The sequence below is a fragment of the Papio anubis genome, chromosome 2 (genome assembly GCF_008728515.1).
Source record: "Papio anubis isolate 15944 chromosome 2, Panubis1.0, whole genome shotgun sequence".
Taxonomy (NCBI): Eukaryota; Metazoa; Chordata; class Mammalia; order Primates; family Cercopithecidae; genus Papio; species Papio anubis.
The window spans coordinates 184,922,799-184,944,718 of NC_044977.1; the positions used below are offsets into that span (position 1 = coordinate 184,922,799).

A 21,920-nucleotide genomic window follows, 5' to 3' on the forward strand; every position below is an offset into this window, starting at 1 on the left:
CAGGGTGTGGCAGTAAGTAATAATGATTAAACACTGGTTAGTTAAATAATTAAACAATGCTTACTCCTCTCCCACTGAAGGAGGTAGAAGGCACAGCACCATGGTGAGCAAGGCCCAGCTTTCTGCTGTGTTCCTCTGCCATGCACAGCATGTAGCCACCGTGGAGTGATGCCAGACGGCTGTGCCATTCCAATGCACTGAGGACAGAGGGACCCTTTTCCTCTGAGGACACATCGTTTCACCTTAATCCCTTTGGCCAGAACAAAGTTGCATAGCTGCAAGGACGGCTGGGAAATATATTTATTCTGGGCAGCCGTGTACTTAGCTACAATTTAGAGGTTCTAAAGAAAGAAAGGAAGAGAATGGAAACAATTTTCAAGGCCTACCACAGCAAATTGGTGCCATTTCTAGGACTAGTATCCTATTTCCTAATTCCTAGTAGAATGTCTTTTCTAGACCATAGATTTTTAATTCTCATAAAGATGTGATTTTTAATTAAGAAGCCTATAAGAACACTTTGAATATGTACAAATTCATCATTTTATATGTGCATACTGGATGCAATGATTCCCCCTTACTTAAGATCAATTTTTATTTTTATTAATCCCTTGATATATAGATAGGAGTCAGGCAGACCCAAGTTTAATTTCTGTCTGCCAACTTGTGACTTTGGGTCCCTACGAATAAAAAAAATCTATGCTTTGATTTTGTTTTTTCCTCTCTAAAATAGTAACAATATGTCATCTTGGGGTTGTTTTAACAATTAAATGGGACGATATTAATGAAAGAGCTTAGCCCAGTGTTTAGTACTGAATAGTATATATCGAATGGTACAGACATAAGTTTCCTTCTTCTTTCTCCTCACTTGCTTAGGTTCCCTCCAACCTGAAGACAACATACATTTTTCATAGGTAGTTACAACGAATTTAAATCCTAGACAAAATCATTTTCAGGCTATCCATAGTGGATATGTCTAGATACATACTCTGTTCATCTTAAAAGATGAGGAGGTTCTGACACAATCAGAGAACTTTTTAAAAGTTATGGATGCCTGAGCCCCAACCCCAGAGATAATGATTAAGGAGGCCTAGGAGGTTGTTAGTTTTTAAAAGAAATTTTTAGTTTTTATAGCTGCCTGAGTGAGTCTGATGTGCTATTGTGTTTTACACAGATCAATATGATGGTAGAATGAAGCAGAGAAAACGGGGAAGCTGAGAGGTCACTTAGGCAGGTATTGTGATTATCTAAGTGAGAGATGATGGAATAATATGGTAACAGATGGAATTAAAATATTTAGTGGGCAAAATTAATAGGACTTGATATCTGATGAGATATAGGAAAATAAATTTAATACATCTTTCAGCACTAGCAAAACTGTAGCTCTTGAAATTTATCTGACCTGAACTGATGGGTTTGGAGTAAAGGACAGGAGAAATTGTGATATGTAAAAATATTAATATTTAGAAAATTCTTCTAACATTATTAACATAGAGAAAATTCTTAATTATCTGGAATAATGAGCCAAACCCAACAAGATAAAATCTAAGAGGATCAAGTCAAATTTCATTCTTATCTTTAAAAGTTGGCTATACAAGTACATCATATAAATGTCATTTACTTTGATAGCTGTTTATATTTTTTAAAAAAAGAAAGGAAACAGGACTTGTAGAGAAGACAGTCTGACCACAAGATGAACAATAATAATAATAATGTAGGAAAAGTAAATGAATTCTGCATTCATCTAAAGAGGGGCATGCAGAACAGGGAAGCAGCAGTGCCTGGAGTGCTGAGTTCAGTTCTGGGCCCCACATGTTGAAGGCAACCTGGATAAACTAGAACTTGGGCAGACAAGGGTGCTTGCCAGAAATTTCTCATAAGGAATGCTGGAAGGTATCTCTTTATTCCAACAAACAGAAGACTAAGGAAAGACAGTGTTTTCAGTGCTCTTTAGGGCTGTTAAATTGGAAAGGCAACAGATTTGTCTGGAGAGGACAGAAGTAGGGCCAATGGGGAAGAAGGTATTTAGGTCAAAATAAGAAAGCTCTAACAATTAGACCTACCAGTGGAATGAAGGAACACCTTCCAAGAGAGTGAGCTGTCCCTGGACATGGTATAAGCAGCCTCAGGGGCTGGAAAAACACTGACTGACTGAGATTGGTGTAGAGGGAATTTATGGATCAGACTGATTGGGGAAAATAGCCCCTCAGGTTGTCCTCACTCTGACATCACTCCGTGATTCTATGTGAAGTTCTGACTTTTTAACAGTTTCTTTGTATAATTAAATAATTTATCTTTATTGATCGAGAACTAATCATGTAAAAAGCTACTGTCTTTTCACATCTAGAGATGATAAGAAGAATACTTCATGCTTTTGAAGAAAAGGAATTTTACACAAATCATCCCATACCAGTGTGTTACGCCTTTGCAGGGATAATCAAGAGCTTGCAAAAGTTGAAACCACATTTTCCCCTGTATGGAGAGGGAAAGTCTATTTTGCATCTGTACTTTATGGCTTGGGCATTGTTATTGCTCATATGCCCTAGGATTTTTAATAAACCTAACCAGCTTCATGAAATTACACTGCATTAACTCCACGTGGCCATGTCCAAAATTTAATACTCATTCATTTATTCAAGGATTTATTCAACAAACAATCCCTACCGTGTTTCATGTGCTATTGTCAGTGCTAGAAACATCCATTTAAAAATGTTTAAATCCTAGTCTTTGAAGAGTTTCTAATCAAATATAAAAACGTGGTCTACGTGTCAATTACTATTGCTCCATACCTATTTACTCCAAAACTTAGTGTCTGAAAAGAACAATCATTTATTATCGCTTACAGTTTGGTGGGTCAGAAATTTGATAGCATCTTTGGCCAGGCGTGGTGGCTCATGCCTGTAATCCTGGCACATTGGGAGGCCGAGGCAGGCAGATTACTTGAGGCCGGGAGTTCCAGACGAGCCTGGCTAACATGGCGAAACCCTGTCTCTGCTAAAAATACAAAAATTAGCCGGGCGTGATGGCACATGCTTGTAGTCCCAGCGACTCAGGAGGCTGAGGCACGAGAATCACTTGAGCCCAAGAGGCAGAGGTTGGAGTGAGCTGAGATCACACCACTACACTCCAGTCTGGGGGACAGAGTGAGACTCTCTCAAAAAAGACAAAAAGAAAGAAAGAAATTTGATTGTGTCTCAAGTGGGCGAGTCTGGCTTGGGGTCTTTCATGAGGTTTCTGGCGTGAGATCTCTCAAAGGCTGCTTCTCCTACACCTGGCCCAGGAGTATTTGAACAGCTAGTCTGGAACAACTTGGGCTTTTCATGTATCTCCCTCTATCTGCATGTGGTCTCTCCAGCTTTGGGATAACCTAATTTCTTACATGGTAACTGCCATAGTTTGACTGTGTCCTTTAAAGTTCATGTGTTGGAAACTTAATTCCCAATGCAATAGTGTTGAGAAGTGGGGTCTAATAAGAGATGATTAGGTTATGAGGGCTCTCCCCTTATGAATAGATTGATGCCATTATTTTGGAAGTGAGTTAGTTATTCAGAGAGTAGGATGTTATAAAGTGAGTTTGACTCCCTCTTGCTCTATTGCTCTTATCCTCTCTTGCCCTTCTGCCTTCTGCCCTGGAATAACACAGTATGAAGGCCCTCACCAGATGCTGGCACCATGATCTTGGACTTCCCACCCTCCGTTACCATGAGCCAAGTAAATTTATATTGTTTATAAGTGACACAGTCAGTGGTATTGTGTTATAGCAACACAAAGCAAACTAAGATAGCAACTGAGGATTCCAAAGGTATGTATTTCAAGAGAAAACTAATATCACATTTTAAGATTACCATTAGGAGGACTGGGCACGTTGGCTTACTCCTGTAACCCCAGCACTTTGGGAGGCTGAGGCGGGTGGATCACCTGAGGTCAGGAGTTCGAGACCAGCCTGGCCAAACATGGTGAAACCCCATCTCTACTAAAAATGCAAAAAAAATTAGTGGGCTTGGTGGCGGGCACCTGTAATCCCAGCTACTCGGGAGGCCGAGGCAGGAGAATCGCTTGAACCCGGGAGGTGGAGGTTGCAGTGAGCCGAGATCGTGCCAGTGCACTACAGACTGGGCAAAAAGAGTGAGACTCCATCTCAAAATTAGCAATAGGAGCCAGGCAGCATCACTGCTATGACATTCTCTTGGCCAGGCAGTTGCATAGGTTCTCCCAAGACCTCACCTCTTAATGGTGGACTGTTAGTATCACATTGTGAGATGTGATGTGTTTTGGTGTAGTCATCTTTGAAAATGACAACTTGCCATAGCATATGAACAGATAACACTGTACTTGAGTTCTCTGCTATGGTGCTGTGGAAGAACAGAAGAGGAGAGTGATTAATAAAAGAAGTAACATTCACACATCGTGGGCCATATAATTTGATGTCTTTAACTTGCTAAGAAAATACGTTCAAGGCAGGAGCAACAGCAGATGGAAAGGCATGAAAGAACAATGAGCACAAAGTGTTTAAAAGCTTGGGTTGACAGGAACAAAGACTGAGTTGTGGGAGAGGTGACAGGCTAGGTGCCTGGGTAGGGGAGGTAGGACAGTATCCTGAAGGGCCTTGAACATCAGGTTAAAACGCTTGGCTTTGGGGAGCAGTCACTGGCTTTAGAGCACAGGCGTATAAACTGATCCTCTTTGATACTCTCTTCCATCTACGATCTTTCTTTCCTTTGATAGTAAACATATCATCTCTGTTAAAGTTTGCTTCCTAGCTTAAACTGAACACAGATTCCAAACCAGTGAAGCACTGTAGGTTTTTTTCTTTTTCTCCCTTTTTTTTTTTTTTTTACTCACCACAAACAACTCTAGAATGGCATGCATTTGAACAAACCAAAAGTAATTTCACTCTTCTAATTTTCAGTGCTTTTTGGCTAAATGCAGAGTGAGAAATTCATACCTTTTTCAAGCAGTGTGGGTTCTTTTTCCCAATTTCTGTCATCCATCTGGTTCTCTGGAGGTCTTGGAATCCAGGAAAGTGTTAGTTCACTGTGCTGAAATCCAAAAAAGACTGCTAAACTGTGAAAGAAAATTTGCATTCCAGAGACACTGAACGAGTTAGTCCACCACCCTTTTGCAACAGCAAGGAGAAAACATCTGTATTTCCTGCCTCTTTGTCTTTAAGCAGTTATAGAATGGAAAAGCCTGTGTTCCCTGGCTGTGCCGTTCATACGTAGTTAATCTACATCACTTTTGGCAGGGTGGGGGAGGAATCAAAACATGGAATTATTTTATTTCTCGTGTCAGAAAATATTACAGCCAAGATACGGTTTAAGGGAAGCCAATTACTTCACCAGCTTCCTTTTGAGCTCCTCATGAAGTTTTAAGCTCATGAATGGGTCCTCGAGCCGGCATTTGACATACACATCAGCAGTGCTCTATTCGGAAGGAAACCGCACGGTCACAGCCATGATGTTGGCTTGTCTTTATGGCCTTCCTAAGTCATGTGCTGTCTTTTGTCTTCCATTGGCAGAAGTATAATTAGAAGGCCTTGTTCTCAACAGAAGCCAAATGATTGCCAAATCTGTTCATCTGATCTCTAGAGAATTGAAGTTAGCTCATGGCCCTCTGGCTGTTCTCTTTGCCACTCCTGGGAGTTACAGGCTTAAAGTTATCCCTTTCTTTTGAAAGAGAATCAAGTTTGCTTCAAGGATCTTTTCTGTCATCCCCAGGAGTACAAAGAGAGACCTTCCATGACCCTAGTTGTTTGGCTCAGGCCACTTGTAGCTTACTATAATTTAGGAAGTAATTGTAATTCATAAAGCCAGGTAGATAATAAACATGTTGGCAGGGCTGAGTTTCAGGCAACTCTGAAGGGAACCAACATGTGAGTGGAATGGTATTGGGAACATTTCTAGTCTCTGCTTGCAGATCTTGATTCTCATGGATGACTCAAATTGGTTTAATTCTGATCTGAAATGTGCAAGCAGGCAGTCATTACTGTCTACACACATAGCTAAAGACATCATCGCTTAAGCACGGGTTTTAGACATTCCCTTGGATGAGTTAGTTACCCATGGTAGACAAATACTGTAAGTAAAAAGAGCATTCTCCTAATTTCAATGTTGTGTGATTAACTTCACATCATTTATATTCCTAGAGAAATATGTAGCACTCTTTTTTTAAAAAATATATTGTTGCTGAGATAGAATAAAGAACACAAAATTTGTAAGAGGCTTAGATTTTAGGTTATTTAATGTCATTTAATTTTGTATTCAGCCAATACTTATTGATTGCCTGTTATGTCTTAAGCACTGCTGCAGAGGCTGCAAATGCAGTAGTGTCTTGAACAAACTAGTGTAACGATGAACAATAAGCATGGTAGAAGCATAGTAGCAACTAAATACATGAGGTGATACCACATCGTGATAAGGACTATGAAGAAAGCAACAGGGTAAAGAAACAGAGTCTGGCTCTGGAGAGGGGCTGCTGACATACGTGGTGATGGATGCCATCCAAGGATGGTAATGAAATTTGGGGTATGTCTCTGGGAGTAGATGCTGTTGGATGAATCTTTGGAGTATTCTCAAATGATTGTTCATTCATGTACTTACTAAAATATTTACTGAGCTCCTTCTCTGTGCCCCAGGCATTGTTCTGGAAACGGAGGGTGATGCTTTGAACAAGACAAAGAACCATGTCCTATTGAAGCTTTTGTTCAGTCCTCAAATCCCTCCATTTCAAGGGACCAAAAGGCCTATTAACTTAATTCCCTTATTTTATAGCTGACAGAATTGAGGCCCAGAGAGGAAATGCTTTGTACAAAACTCACTGCTGGTGGCTGACGTTGGCAAGACTAGAATACAGCCCTTGACTTCTGCTTTATTTCTCCTTGCCACTGAGCCATACAGAGTCTCTGTAAACATCTGTGTCAGCAATTCTAGTTTAGTGCTGGGGTTAGTTAGCACTGTGACCCAAAGATAAGTCTTTTTCTCTATCAAGGCCCCATGTCTACTCTTAATAAAGGTAACAAAATTGAGGGTTGTCAAGATGGGGCTTCACAGGCGCAGGTTCCAGGGGCTTTGTTGGACCTTGATTACGGTTAAGTCAAGGAAATGGGCCCTGCGAAGTATAACTGCCGCAAATGAGACAGAGAACTCTATGAGGCTTCTCATTGGCTCATAGACTTTTCTGTACGCACTCTAAATGCATGGTATGTAACTACTCCATCACTTGATAGGCGTTCCAGTGTGTAAACTAAATAAGATACATGGCAAGAAAAATTACCTGTTGAAAACAAAATAACAAAAACAAAATAATCTGTATTTTTCCAAACTCAATATTCAATATTCAAGGGAGTACGGCTACTTCTATGTGTGTATTTTATACTTGTCTACTTCTATCCAGTAATAAGAATGATAGAAGTTGGCTCAGTTGATGAGTCAGAGGCTGTTGAACCAAGATGTAGGGTCGATCCTTCTGTGTTACAGTAATTCTCTCCAGCGAAAAGAGCTTTATAACAATATCTTTATATCTATTTACATTCCTAAAGAGTGCTTCTCTCATTTCTTATCATATTTAATTCTCACAATTCTGGAAGATTGGTAAGGCAGAATACTTAGTATCCCATTCTACAGATGAGAACATTGACACCCATGTAGCTTATGGAATTTTGTTCAAGGTGCTGTGAAATTCCAGCTACTCTGGAAATTCACTCCCTCAGTGAAACTGGTCTGTGTGTCTGTTAATAACCTCTGTTTATAGGTTGCTGATACTTGGAATTATGAAGGCTGGGCATAAGGCTTCATAATGTGAGGCTTTGGATAGGATTATCTCCTCTGAGCTCTTAGCCAGAGGACCCCCATATTTATCAATGTGCAACAATCTTGTTTTGACAGTGACAAAACCCAAGTAATATAACATACTCAGCTTAACAATTTTTCATTGGCCATGTAAGTAATTATGTTAATTTTTATCATATTCTTATTGTTAAATGGGCCAGAACACCAGAGAGAAATGCTGGTACTCCAAAAAGGACCTAGTGTGGGTTGGGAGAAGAGCACTGCACCATGTCATCTGCGTCCTGGACTTTTTCACAAAATAGTATACCACATTGGGCAAATATACCACGATAGGCAAATCAGCTTCCCAGAATGCAGTGTCCTAGTATGTAAGGTGAGACAGTTGGGCAAGATGATTCGGGGAATTTTTCAAGCTCAACCAAACTATGTGTTTATGAAAGGCTATGGGAAATCTGCATGCTAAAGATTATTAACTGCATTCTGAATAATTGCCTTTATATAGGATAAGGTAGAAAGATATTTGAGAACCTTGTTAATTGGAGAACAGTATGAAGTAGAAGAATGAGCCTTTCTGTTTGTACTTTAGAAAACACAGGTTCAAATCCTGGCTGCATTTATAGCTGTGTGGCGTGTAATGGGGAAAAGAATTCTACCGTTCTACCTCCCATACCAGATTGTTCTGGAGATTAGATGGGTTCCTGTTTGTGTACATTTAGCGAACTTAAAGGATTGTACCAAATCAAAGTATGAGTTATTATTTTTGGTATATAAAGGAATATAAATTACTTTTATGAAGAATTAAGAAATGTATGGAATTGGGGTATAATCAGGTTTATATAGAAGAAGAGCTTTTTCACAAAATTCCCAGGAAAGCAGGGGAAAGTCACTTAGAAATCTAGAAGCCCATTTTATGTTATGACATTATCCAATTATCCCAGAGTATCATATACACAATTCCTTAGAGAATCCATTTGTTAAAAGGACAGATATAAAATATAGGAGAATTAATGGTGAAGGGAAAAAATTATAGAAATACAGTGCTTCAATGTGGTAGTTACATTAAATGATCAAAGGATGACAAGTTAATTGAATAAATGTCTTAGCCCCTTCAAATTTGTATAGGGAATTTATAAAACTAACATTTATTATATAGTCAGGACTGGGTTCTCGCTTTGATAATATGTGAACTCATTTAAACGTCACAACACTGCAATGTAGACACTTCAGTCTACAGAAACCAAAGGCCAGAAAGGTCAAGAAAATTGCCTAGCTTTTCAAACCCAGATCACCTTTTTTACTAATGTTTCACTAATTCTCTTACTGTAATATGGCAGACCTTCTTTGATGTCTGAGTTAATAAATCTTCACCTGACTTATGTTGTAAAGGCAAAATCTATCATTTGACTTGTCTCAGAAGGAAAGGAACTCAATTCTTTTCTTTCGCTCTCACCATCGTTTGAGTCTTCTCAGATGTGACTGAGGTGTGACCCACAGCCGTTAGCTCTCACTCCCCTTCCCCCTGCCCCACATTTTTCAAGGATCAGAAGACATTCAAGAGAAGTGTTTTGGAAGACCCAGCATGCCACATGGGTTACGCATTTTAAAGTAAAATACTACCTCTCTGGGCATTAAGGTATAAATAAACTAAATGTTCTATAATTGAGATTTTCTTTTCTGATTTACTAAAGCTCAGATCACAATCCTAACCCTAGTGCTTAAGAATAAAAAACAGGGAATAATTTACTTTGTAAAGGATGTGATTTCTAGCTCACGGCAAAATTAAATAGAACAGCCTCATTGCCGTGATCTTTTTGTTCTTTCCGCTGGCTTTTTCCTTACGGCTTTAGGGCATATTTCTTAATTTTAAAGCCAGTGTATGTAGTCCAAATACAAACAGAAAATTTTATAAGAAAATTGTTTTTCTAAATTCTTTTTAATAGTAACACATAGGTTTTGTCTGTGCTAGTTAAAACATGGATGTTCGGCCGGGCACGGTGGCTCATACCTGTAATCCCAGCACTTTGGGAGGCCGAGGCGGGCAGATCACCTGAGGTCAGGAGTTCAAGACCAGCCTGGCCAACATGGTGAAACCCTGTCTCTATTAAAAATAAAAAATTAGCTGGGTGTGGTGGCATGCGTCTGTAGTCCCAGCTACTCAAGAGGCTGAGGCAGGAGAATCACTTGAACCCGGGAGACAGAGGTTGCAGTGAGCTGAGATCACACCACTGCACTCCAGCCCAGGTGACAAAGTGAGACTCTGTCTTTAAAAAAAAAAAAAAAATGGATGTTCATGTCTGGCAATATTGAGTTCCCTTTCACCAGTGCTGTTTAGTACACAGGTTTTGTTACAATCTTCTTCCTGTGCAATGAATTTGTTTCAGTGCAGGCTTATCTGCGACTCCTCTCAAAGAGTATTAGATATTAAAGACTCTTGTTATAGCACAACATTAATTCCAGAGTGGGTTAAAATAAGTTTGATTTCAAGTGCCAAATCCAATTACAACTAGAATAGATTGTTAAAGTCATAGACCACCACCATACTGCCTGCTCTCTCACCATTCATAAGTAATTACTCTCTTCTCTGCGTTCCCATCATTCATTACTTGTGCCTCAATGATAGCAATTTGTCATGCCCTTTGCCTCAGTTGGTGATTAATAGTTGTGTCCACCTCTCTCACTGCATTGGGAACCTTTGAGGGCAGGGATGGCGTCTTTATCTTCCGTCTCTTCCTCTGTACCTGCCAGGCTGTTGAACGCTTTGTTCCACTCTTTAGGCTTTCTGCAGTATTAGAATCAGTGCGGAGGCAGCTCTGCTCTTTAGAGAGGCATGTGAGAAGTTTGTTTGAAGAGAGTTTATAAGAAAGCTGAGGCAATACATGCAAAAAGTTGTGCTCCAGAAGATTAACAAAAAAAAGTTGAAATTCTTTTACTGAATTTTCAGTTATGTGTTTCATAGCTGTCATTTTCAGGGGTAAGGGGCTGTGTCATGACATCAAAAAAATATAGTTTAGAGATTTGATGCTATCTATTACATTGTTTCAAAACTTTTCCTGTCTAGCGGGAAAACCTTCGTCTGTAAAAGAGGAATTTTGATTCTAATTGAAAAATCACAGTCACAGGGGTGGGATGCTATTAAGCTTGAGATTATTATTTTCAGTCTGTTTCAAAAAACACATTATATACAGATACAAATATTGACTTAGATTAAGATATAGGCAAAGGACATTAGAAAGAGCAAGAGAAATGTTAACAAAAAGTGCATATCTCACAGGAAGGCAGAGCCGTTGGAAGGTTATCTAATATACAGTCATGGGAACTACCAAGGTAAAATGATATCTTCACCTGCAAAGGAAACCCAAAAGTACTGCCACCATTTGGGAAGCAACCTTGATGAACAGAATCAAGGTATAGAATAAGTTTGTATTCCATAATTAAATTGGGCAATAGCAGTATTTTGAGTTCAAATAATGGCACTGGCATTTCAAGAGAAATTGGCTGAGGAGCCCTGCTCCTTCTTGACTGTACCACACTGCCATTCTGTTGGGAACACCTAAACTTGAGCTGCACTTCCCAACCTTTCTCACATCCCAGTTCATGTGGAAAATGATGACATTCATTCAGCACACTGGAGTAAGTGGATGAGATCTCTCCTGTCCCAAGGCAACCACTCAGGAACTCTGGACACCTCTGGTCCCTCCAAACCCTCCCAAATATGGTGCACCCAGAACCCACTTGAAGCACACTGTGTGTTAACCTGCCAGTTGAAAAGCTCTAGACTAGAGAATTGTTTTGCAGGATTAAATAGAAAAAAACAAAACAAAAATTATTTTCTATAAAGTACTCACTTGGAGTTTATTAATTCATTAACTAACTGATGGTTGAGGAACATTAATTTTATGCAAGCATACTGTTGTAGATGCTTGGGATCCAATGACAAGTTTTCTCTTATCCTGTAGGAGTTTAGGAGATAAACTGTCTTAAGATCTTAACATGTTTTCTCTATTTATTTGCATGTAACTTGCAGATAGTAAGCCTGAATGCCTTCTTTCTATTTGAAATACAGAAAATACAGAGTATGTCTACTGATATACAGATTCCATATAATGTGATATAGCAGAGAGAGAGTCTCCACTGGACAGAGAATTAGGAGACCTGTATTGTAACTCCCAATCTGTCACTAGCTGTGTTCCCTATCTTGAATCCAGCAGTTGGACTAGAATCATAGTTTTTCAGATAGTACAGGTTCCATCTCTTCATGCCCTTCAGCCAGAAGTGATTTTGGGCTCTTTAGTATGTGCTTTTTTTTTTTGATAAATTGCTTCCCTGAAGAAAGGATTATGGGTGAATGGCCAAGTAAAAGGAGTTGAAAACTCCTCGGCTAGTGTAATCACTGAAGACTTTTCAATACTGAATGTCTTCTAACTCTCTCTTTTTTCTTTTTGTTCTTATCTCAACAAGACCTAAACTATCTAGATCATGAGATGTCACTCCTTATCTTTCCAAGAATCTTTCCTGTTTCACGATATTGTTTTTGTACCTAAAAAAGGTAAAGATGAATATGAGATCACATTTTAATTTTATAAAATGAAAATGTTAACATTTCCAAATGGCAGGAGTCACTTTATAGTCTTCTGAATCTTCAATTACTTACGTAAATGAAGACTATATATCTTGATTTTAAATACTCAAAATTGAACACTTACGTATACCTGTGTAATATGTAAATAATGGTAATATTCTTATTCTTTATCATCTCATTAGTAGTTCATATTTATGTTACCTATATGCTTCATTTATATTCATACGATTCTTTAGCTTTTCTGCCTGTGAGTTACAAGTTATTTACACAATATCCAAGGATAGGAAAAAATACTACCCCATTGTATCTCTGACTTAAAAACAGTTGCATTTGGGAGTTTTCTGTACAAAGTTGATTTGTGATTTAACTTTTAGTTTCACTGAGTTTTTTGTTTTTAGTCGCAATTGTATTGCCAACATTTCAGAAAAGTTTATAAGCTGTGACTTTTAGCAACAGAATTTGCTTTTTTCTGCCACTCTTACATCTTTTCACTTTAACCATACTTTCATTGGAGTAGCCTAAAACATTTTTTATGGGAAAAAAATCCTCAAACAGTGCCTGCTGCAAAATGAATAAAATTTGCATTCTTCATTCAGCTTTGGCCAAAGGCCTTCCACAGCTGATTACCAATTACTTACTGTGTGTCACAGACTTTGTAGTCCCTGGGCAAGGATGCTTACTATTGTGGATACTGTAGATAGAGTATACAATAGGAAGAGGAAGTATAAGAAGTATAGGGACTTCCTATACTTTCCCACAGGTGTTGATTGCAAGGACACTTCTGGATAACTAACTGTGTGCAAATCTGTTTCAGAACTTGTTTCCTAGGAAACACAACCTCAGACTATGGCTTCATGGGAGGAGGGAGGAGTGATGGCAGTTTAGTCATAGAGGTTGACATAAACCACTAAATCAAGTACATTGTGTTCAGTGTCATAGGGGAAGCATAACACAATCCTATGGGAGTGGAAGAAGTTACTTATTTTGCTTGGAATACAACAGAAAAAGATTTAGGAAAGATTTTTCAGAAGAGGTGACATTTGGGTTTCACTTTGAAGAATGAGTAGGCATTCTCTAAGCAAAGTAGGGTATAAGATAGTCTTGGGCTTGTAAAAGAATGTTGCTTATTAAAGATGTGGCAGAAAGCTCAGTGTGGCAGCTGGGAGGAGGAGTGCATGGGACAGCGATGGAGCTGGATCCGGAGTCCAGTCACAAAGCACACCTACTGATACTGAAGGTTCGTAAACTGGAATGTGCTCTTTCCTCTTAAATCCCCAGCTATCAATCCTGGCAACCCTACTAGACAAAAAAAAAAAAAAAGTGATTTGAATAGGCATATTTAGAGACCTCCCTCTTTCACTTATTTGCTTACTTTCTTTTTTTTCAAAACTGTTTTGTCAACCATTTCATGTTAACTTAGTTGAGATGAACACAATATTTGCATGTCTGGCTTTAAAATAATCATCTAAACACAAAAATATCCCTCTATGGTGCTTACAATATTACCATTAGCAATTTCTAGAATTATCAGTGGAGGTGCATAGTAAAGGTAATATAGTCTGGGCTTCTAGCAAATGAATGCCCCTTTCAAACCTCTGATAAGGGGTTATCCAGTTTTTGTATATTTCTGGTGATGTAAACATGTACCTTTTTCTATTGTTGTTAATACTGATTTATTACAGATTAATAAAATTACAGTTTGAATTAATCATTTTTCAAATGGGAAAACTGAGATCGAAGGAAGAAATTATTTACCCAATGTTATACAGTAGATTTTGACAAAGTCAGAAAGATAATTCACATTCTTCACCTAACAGCTTTCCTTTTTCATGGCCATGTGATGAATTTCTTAGCTTCCTCTCTGAATTATTAGGAGTCAGGTAACTGGGGTACCAGTCCCACCTCTGCATCTCATGCTCTCCACAACTCAGGTCCAGCAGATCCATTCTCAAAGTCTATCTGCGCACCTGTGGAAAGAGAGCCTAGACTAAGGCAACTCCCAGACCCTTCCTCCCTGACACTGTGAGATTTTCCTTTCTCAAAGGCTGCTAGTGGACCCCACTGGAGACCGAAAGGGGAAGATTGCAGTAAAAGGCGCAGACTGGTGAAGGATAACATGTCCTTCTACATCATTCACTAGCCTAGGATGCCAGTCAACTGCATTCTTGGAACTTTTATTTTCCGATTTGAGGGCATTTTGCAATAGGCTGATTTTAATCACATTTTTTACTTTGTTTCTTTTGTTGCAGAAGTGTTTGTATTACCTGTTCTTTGAATGCAGCATCTGTAGACCACAAGGTCTTTCCATAGGAACTAAGCCTGTTCTATTGCTGCTAGTTTTGAGTAAATGAGCTGAATCTTGCAGCCAAGCCTCAATGCAAACAAAAACATTTTCTGGTCAAACATTTCCTGGTTATTCCACTCCATTACAGGGCTGACTTAAAAAAAAAAAAAAAAAAAAAAGGTAAAAACCCACAGAGGAGCAAAACATAAGTCCTAGGAAGACAATTTCCAGCCACATTAGCTCAGACTGTCAGGGTAGAAAAGAAACAGGCCCTCATTCTTCAAACCATCATCATCTCCAGACTCTTACCCTGTGCTCTTCTGCTATTTTAACTTCACCACTTCAAAATGGGAAAAACAAATAGGTTAATAGTTTCCATGCGTTCGGACTGTGACCAGAGGCATACGAAGCAATTTCAGAACCTCAGGCAACCACAGCTTTGAGGGAAGGATGATGATGGATTTACCAATTCATCTTGGGATGGATTCCAGAGTTAAGGGAGTCAGGCCAGCACTGTGCTGCCAGAGTGGGATATAAACAATATTCCTTCGTTCATTCTTTTTGCACACATTCATCTCAGGCTTATTTCTATTTCAGACAGTATGCTGGGTGCATTATAGGACAGAGAAATACGTTCTTAAGACATAGTCTCTGCCCTTAATGAAATTAAAGTCTGGTAGAGGAAATAGACATATGCATAAATAATTTAAATAAAGTGCACACTTAAAGTATTGTGAGCAAAGCAAATAAAGTGCTCAGGAATGGGAGAGAAAGAAGCAATTCATTCCAAGTGGGACCATTGAGGAAGGCTTCCCTGGGGAATGGCCTTCTAGCCTGTACCTTGAAAGGTCAAAATGGCAAATTGCAATACATCTAGGCATTAGCCAAGGCACAGGAGTATGGGAGTTTCACATAGGTTTGAACAAGAGTGAGTAGTTTGGGAGAAGCTGAGCCTAGAAAGGAGGCTTGGAGCCTAGAAAGGAGGGTTGGATACCATGTAAAGAGTGAGCTCTTTTGACATTGTGGAGCCATTAAGATTTTGTTATCCAGAAAGGTACTTGTACTTGACCACATCTGTGTTTGGAAAGAAAACTGGAAGTCATTGGAGGCAGGAGCAAGGGGAGTATTATAAGAATAGAGATGCAAACAAAGAAGCCAAATCAGAGGTCATTGCTATAGGTTAGACATAAGGACACTAGTTACCTACATACAGACACTTCTTGCTTCATAGCCATTTAAATATCCTCATGGTAAAAAAAGCAGTTACGCCTGAATTTCCACATCCTATTCAGTTCTGCTTCTTTCTAATAAGATCCACATCCCAGGTTTACTCCTGATTGTAAACTCAATGAGTTAGTCCAGATATCTCAGTTGGAATATAGTATTTTACATGTGAAACGTGGTTGTTTGGTAAGAGCATGGGATTAAAGCGGGGGATGGAAAGTTAACAGCCGATCTTTCTGTGACCTTACTCACTAAGCAGTGTCCCTTTTAAGGGGTGCTGTATATTTTTAAAGCTTAGCATATTTTTAAGGCCAGATAAATGAGCTTCTTAATTCACTTTTTCAAACCAGCTCCCTTGTACATTCAACATTTCTATCAAGAGTTTACGAACTCTAAACTTGGAGATGGTGTGTAAATCAAAGCTTTAAATGATCGGAAGACTAATTGATTATGCTGAGTTCTGATTTGGGTTCTGCATCTAGGATGCTCTGTCTCAGTTATCTGACAGACTATTCTGTAAAAAGTAGAGGTCTTAGCGATCGTACTATGGTCTAAGTGGTCACACTATGTCTTTGATAATGAATCAAGTTTTAGAAGTAATAGTGAAGCATTCAATTGGAGAACTCGAGTGGTATAGTTCAAAGGTCAACATACTATGTGCATGGGTCAAATCCAGCCCACTGTCTGTTTTTTTGTTTTTGTTTTTTTTTTGTAAATAAAGTATTACTAGAACACAAGCATGCCCATGTGTTTACATGCTATCTATGACTGCTTTCCAGATATAATAGCAGAATTCAGTTGTTACAACAAAGCCAGAAAGATTTACTATATGGGACTTTAGAGAAAAGTTTGCCATCACCTTTGCTATAGGAAACAAAGAAAGGAACAAGGATAGAAGTCAGAAAACACATGTTCTCAGTTCTGGACTTGCCACCTACTACCTAAATGATACTAGAAAAGCCATCTGACCCATCTAATTGTGTTTCCTTCTCTCTGTAACACACTTCTTTGGCCAGTTTATTAGTTAATTGGTTGATAACACTTGTTTCATATTTTTAAGGACTGTATTAAAGCTGTAGGTGTGATTTGTAAATGGTGATAAATGCCTTCCTTAGAGTAGTGTGATAAGGACTTGACACAATCTGTTTTGTAAAGAGGCTTATCATGCAGCATGGACCCCCTTCTGTCCCAGTCTAATGTTGTTTGTTTCCTTCCCCAGAATACTCTGGAGCAGTGCAATGTGTGTTCCAAGCCCATCATGGAGCGGATTCTCCGAGCCACCGGGAAGGCCTATCATCCTCACTGTTTCACCTGCGTGATGTGCCACCGCAGCCTGGATGGGATCCCGTTCACTGTGGATGCTGGCGGGCTCATTCATTGCATTGAGGACTTCCACAAGTAGGCAACCTACTCTCTCGTCGCCACCCTGCCAGTCCTTTTGGTGTCTGTTCTTACTGCCTGGCATCTGGGCATACATTCTTCTCTCTCAGAACTACAGAATTTCAGGATTTAGTGAGGACTTCAAAAGAGCTTATTGATCCCCTCATCCAATGCAGGAATCAGTATCAGACAATCCATGCAGTCATCCAGCCTGGTCTCTGTGTCATGGCTTCCCCAGAGCTTGTCCATTGCATCTCTGGGTAACTCTAATGATGAAAAAGCTGGCTCAGCTATAGTGTGTATGTATTAGAAAGAAACAGGATCCTGGCCTAAATATGAACAAAATGTGTGACATTTGGCAATTGCTCAACTTATTTGAGCTCTTCAATTTGGTCATTAGACCAAACCCTCTCTAAAGCTCTCTCAGCTGTGACAACCCAGAGTTTTCTCAAGAGCTAATCTCTACATCCCTGCCACTCTACCGATAGGAAGTTATGGTGGACAGACACAGAAAACCATTCAGTTCTTTTACTAATGCAAGCCTCTCACATATTCAGAGGCAGTTTCATGCCATTGTCAACATATTCACGCCATTCCCCAGCCTTTTCTTCCACCCAAGTCTTCTCTTTCTCAAGTTATTTTTTAATAGAATTAATGAATGCAAATTGTGTGCTCTTTTGACAAGGATTAAAAAATGATGCCTCAAGATCAAGGCCAGTTACTCATGAGCCCAAGATAATCTGTTCCCCACTACTTCCTTTCTCTCATTTGTAGGTCCTTCTTTCCTGTATTACGGCTGGGGTCTTTATGAAAATTAAGAAGTTTATACAGTTTTGTATTTTGCTTATTTTTATTTGGCCAGTTTGTTAACTAGTTGATAACATTTGTCTTATATATATATTTATATATAAAACAATATATATATTTATATTATATATATTTTTTTATATAAAACATTTATTTTATATATATATATGTTTTTGTTTTTGTTTTAAAGACAAGGTCTCACTCTGTTGCCCAGGCTGGAGTGCAGTGGTGCAATCTCGGCTCACTGCAATTCTCCTACCTCAGCCTCCCAAGGTACTGAGACCACAGGCATGCACCACCATGCCCAGGTAATCTTTGTATTTTTAGTAGAGAGGGGGTTTCACCATGTTGGCCAGGCTGGTCTCAACTCCTGTCCTCAAGTGATCCACCTGCCTCAGCCTCCCAAAGAGCTGGGATTATAGGCATGAGCTACCGTGCCCAGCAAACATTTCTTTTATATTTTTATGGACGGTATTAAACCTATAGATATGATCTGTAAATGGTGGACTCAGGTTTCTGTATGTGTTTGCTGGGCAGTGGCTTTGAAGACAGCCTTTGAGGCTATCAAAGAGATGAAGCTTGTATTGCTCACCAGGTTGGGTATCCATTCTATGGCCTCCAAGTGTGAAGTCTTCTGAGTTAATTGTCACCACTGTGTTGATTGTCAACAACCAGGAAGCACTTACCACAAGCAGTTTGGAGACCTGAGACTCATATTTTAAAAATGAATGTCCTAACCACTTTCCAAGTAGCAAAGAAAGTGAAAACCTCACCAAAAGACGTGAGGATGAATGAATTAAAAAACCCCAGAGGCAGAAGTTTGCAACCTGAATTAGACAAGGAAGGACTCACTTTTAAAGGGCAGTCACAGCATAAATTGTACTTCACGTTATTGATATTTTTAGCTTGTAATTACACATTAAAAAATCCCTGCATCTATTTAAGGGAAGTGAAAAGATCTCAATGGGGAGTATGTTCTGTGACTGTTTCTCTCCTTTCTTAGACTTACCCTAATCCAAGAAAGACTGGTACTTATAATCAGAGCACACATGTTTCTGTGGCTAGAAAAGACTGATATATTACACCCCTCAATTAAAGCAGGAAATCAATTTTGACAAATGTAAGTTTATATCTGTGCCATTTATCTTTCATGTCTAGGGGTAGGGAGCATAATTAGAGACTGGTGACTGGTGACATAAGTGTGTGGGTCTGAAAGCTCCCAAAAAGGCAGACTTGAGCAACTAAAAGGGGGGTAAAAAATTAAAACCCCCAGCTAACCTTTCCCACTAGTTCAATGCACGTTAAAACATAAATTAAAAAATAATAATAATGTTGTCTTTGTGATTGGCAGGTATGTAGAGACAGAAGTGTTTTGATCCTTTCCCCATTTCCTAAAGGAAAATCAGAAACTGTTTTACGGAACTCTTATTTATGAGCCTTAAAATTACTAGAATGCAAAGCAGCTGAAAGTCCAGCATAGGCTCGTCACTGAAAGACCCAGGAGAGGGCAGACAAAGGGATATTCCTCCTCCAGACAGTTTTTGGGGCCTTGTTTGTGGTCCTTTTGCGTGGGTCTCCTTCTGTGGACCTTTAGAAAATGCATGTTAATTCAGCTCAGCTCACATTTATAAAGAACCCTCTGTGTACCAACTGCTGCATTAAATGCTGAAGGAGAGAGATACAAGGAGAGAAATTGAGCAGATATATATAGAGAAGTCGCTGTCAGCAAGGAGCTTGCCAGGAGGAGGGCAGAGAAAGTGTGCACACAGGGAGAAAGGGCTGAACTCCATGAGGCAGGCACAGGTAAGGACTGGCGCTGTCAAAGTCAGATCACCTGGCTCTGCGGTCACACTAGGCTTGGTGGAAGGAAATATCAAGAGTGTTTTAAGTGGGAAACGAGATTCCTAGCAGAGGGAACAACTCAGGCAAAAAGCAGAGGCACAGAGTTAGGAAAGGGTTCTCTGTGTTCGGGGAGATTTGCTTTGCTGTAACTGGAGCAACCTCAGAATGGAGATTACCTTGAAATACAGGAGACCCATAAGAAGGGATTTGCCTCACCTGCTTAGTCTGCCTTTTATTTATTTATTATTTATTTATTGTTTATTTTATTTCTTTCTTTTGAGATGGAGTCTTGCTCTTGTCGCCCAGGCTGGAATGCAGTGGTGCAATCTCATCTCACTGCAACCTCCGCCTCCCCTGTTCAAGCAATTCTCCTGCCTCAGCCTCCCAAGTAGCACAGGCACCCGCCACCAAGCCTGGCTAATGTTTGTATTTTTAGTAGAAATGAGCTTTCACTATGTTGGCCAGGCTGGTGTTGAACTCTTGACTTCAGGTGATCCACCTGCCTCGGCCTCCCAAAGTGCTGGGATTACAGGCGTGAGCCACCGCGCCCAGCCTTAGTCTGTGTTTTAAACCAGTGCTTCCCAAACTTTAATGTGCCTGTAATCCACAGAGGGATCTTGTTAAACTTTGGATTTTAAATCAGGTCTGGAGCGGGGCCTAAGATTCTGGATTTCTGTCAAGCTCCCAGGTGCGCATGGCCTGCACTTTGTGTAGCAAGGTTCTGGAATACTGTTTTTGAGACCTTGTTAATGGGCCATCCTCTACATAATCACCTTTGGTCAATGTTGGCTCATGTTCTCCAGCCTATTGGACATGCAATCTTTCACAGATGTCATTTCAGATGACCGCTGCAACCACTGCAGACTCTGTCTTCTAGAAGACCATCTCCCCCCCACCAACACACACATACACATTTTCTCATTTCACCTAAATGATTATCTTCAAAGGCCCAACTCAGTTACCATTTCCTGGAAGAAAACCCGGATCTCCGCCCCTCCCTTTTTTCACGTTTGGATTTACATCTTAATCTCTGTGTTTTATAGAGTTTTCTAAGTCTGCTGTAGATAGCACTTACCACAGTCTGACTGGTATGGAAATATACGTGTGTGTGTATATACATATGTGTGTTTGTGTATACAGATATATAACTTTACAGTAACCATCTTGTATCATTTTTGCAATAGGGATTTGTATATATAAATTAATAGAAATACTGCAGAAATATATAGAACTCCGTCTCAGGTCTGTACGGGAAGTCCTTGCTTATTCTTGTAATCCCAGTGAGAAAACCCAGGAAAGCAGATTTCTTTAACTGCCTGTGTGTATGGAGGCGTTATTCCCCTATCTGTGCTTTCTTACCAAGATGATTACCCTCATTCATTTAGGTATTTAATCAGCATCCATTTGTTGATTGCCAGAAATGTGCCGGAATACAAAGTGACCAAGATCATCCCTCTCTGAGCCTTGGCTCTGTTGGCTGTAAAGTAGAAATGATAAAAATACTTCCTCATCATGTTGCTGTCAGTAGAAAACAATGTCAAGTGTGTGAAGCGCTTAACAGGGCTTGGTATATAATAAGCACTCAATAAATGGTAACTTTAATCATCAAAAGTGTTTTCATCAAATGTATTTTTATGATTATTGTCCACTCAGTGAGCTAAGCCTTGAAATAGACCACCTGGGATTGTGAACCCTCCTCCAATTGCTACTGGAGGAACGCTGTGAGAGGCACTATGAGAACCACCTCCTGCCTCTTTGCTTTGGTTTTTCTCATCATGGAAATGAGGCCAATCGGTAGGAAAGAATCATTACTCAGCAAGAATACAGTTTATGTCTTCCCAAAGAGGAAGAACCTTGAGATTGAACATAAAGCCCAACTAATATCATTTTTACAGAGAAATATGACAGATTCATTTCATTAGCTATAGCCCAACTTTCTTTTTTCTGTACCAGTCACAGTGATTGTTTCTGGAGACTCCGAGACAGAGCAAAGTTCTATCTTGTGGAAGCTTAGAGTTTA

General features: G+C 39.5%; 1 protein-coding gene across 14 annotated transcripts in view; it reads left to right on the forward strand.

The window, feature by feature from the left end:
• LPP (LIM domain containing preferred translocation partner in lipoma) overlaps window positions 1-21,920 on the forward strand; it is a 735,767-nt gene that overhangs the window by 695,952 nt on the left and 17,895 nt on the right. For all 14 annotated transcript variants that reach the window (XM_021933886.2, XM_031662904.1, XM_031662912.1 and 11 more), the window contains one exon: window positions 17,091-17,269. In XM_021933886.2, the coding sequence (XP_021789578.2) occupies window positions 17,091-17,269 (179 nt within the window). The remainder of the gene's footprint in view (window positions 1-17,090; window positions 17,270-21,920) is intronic.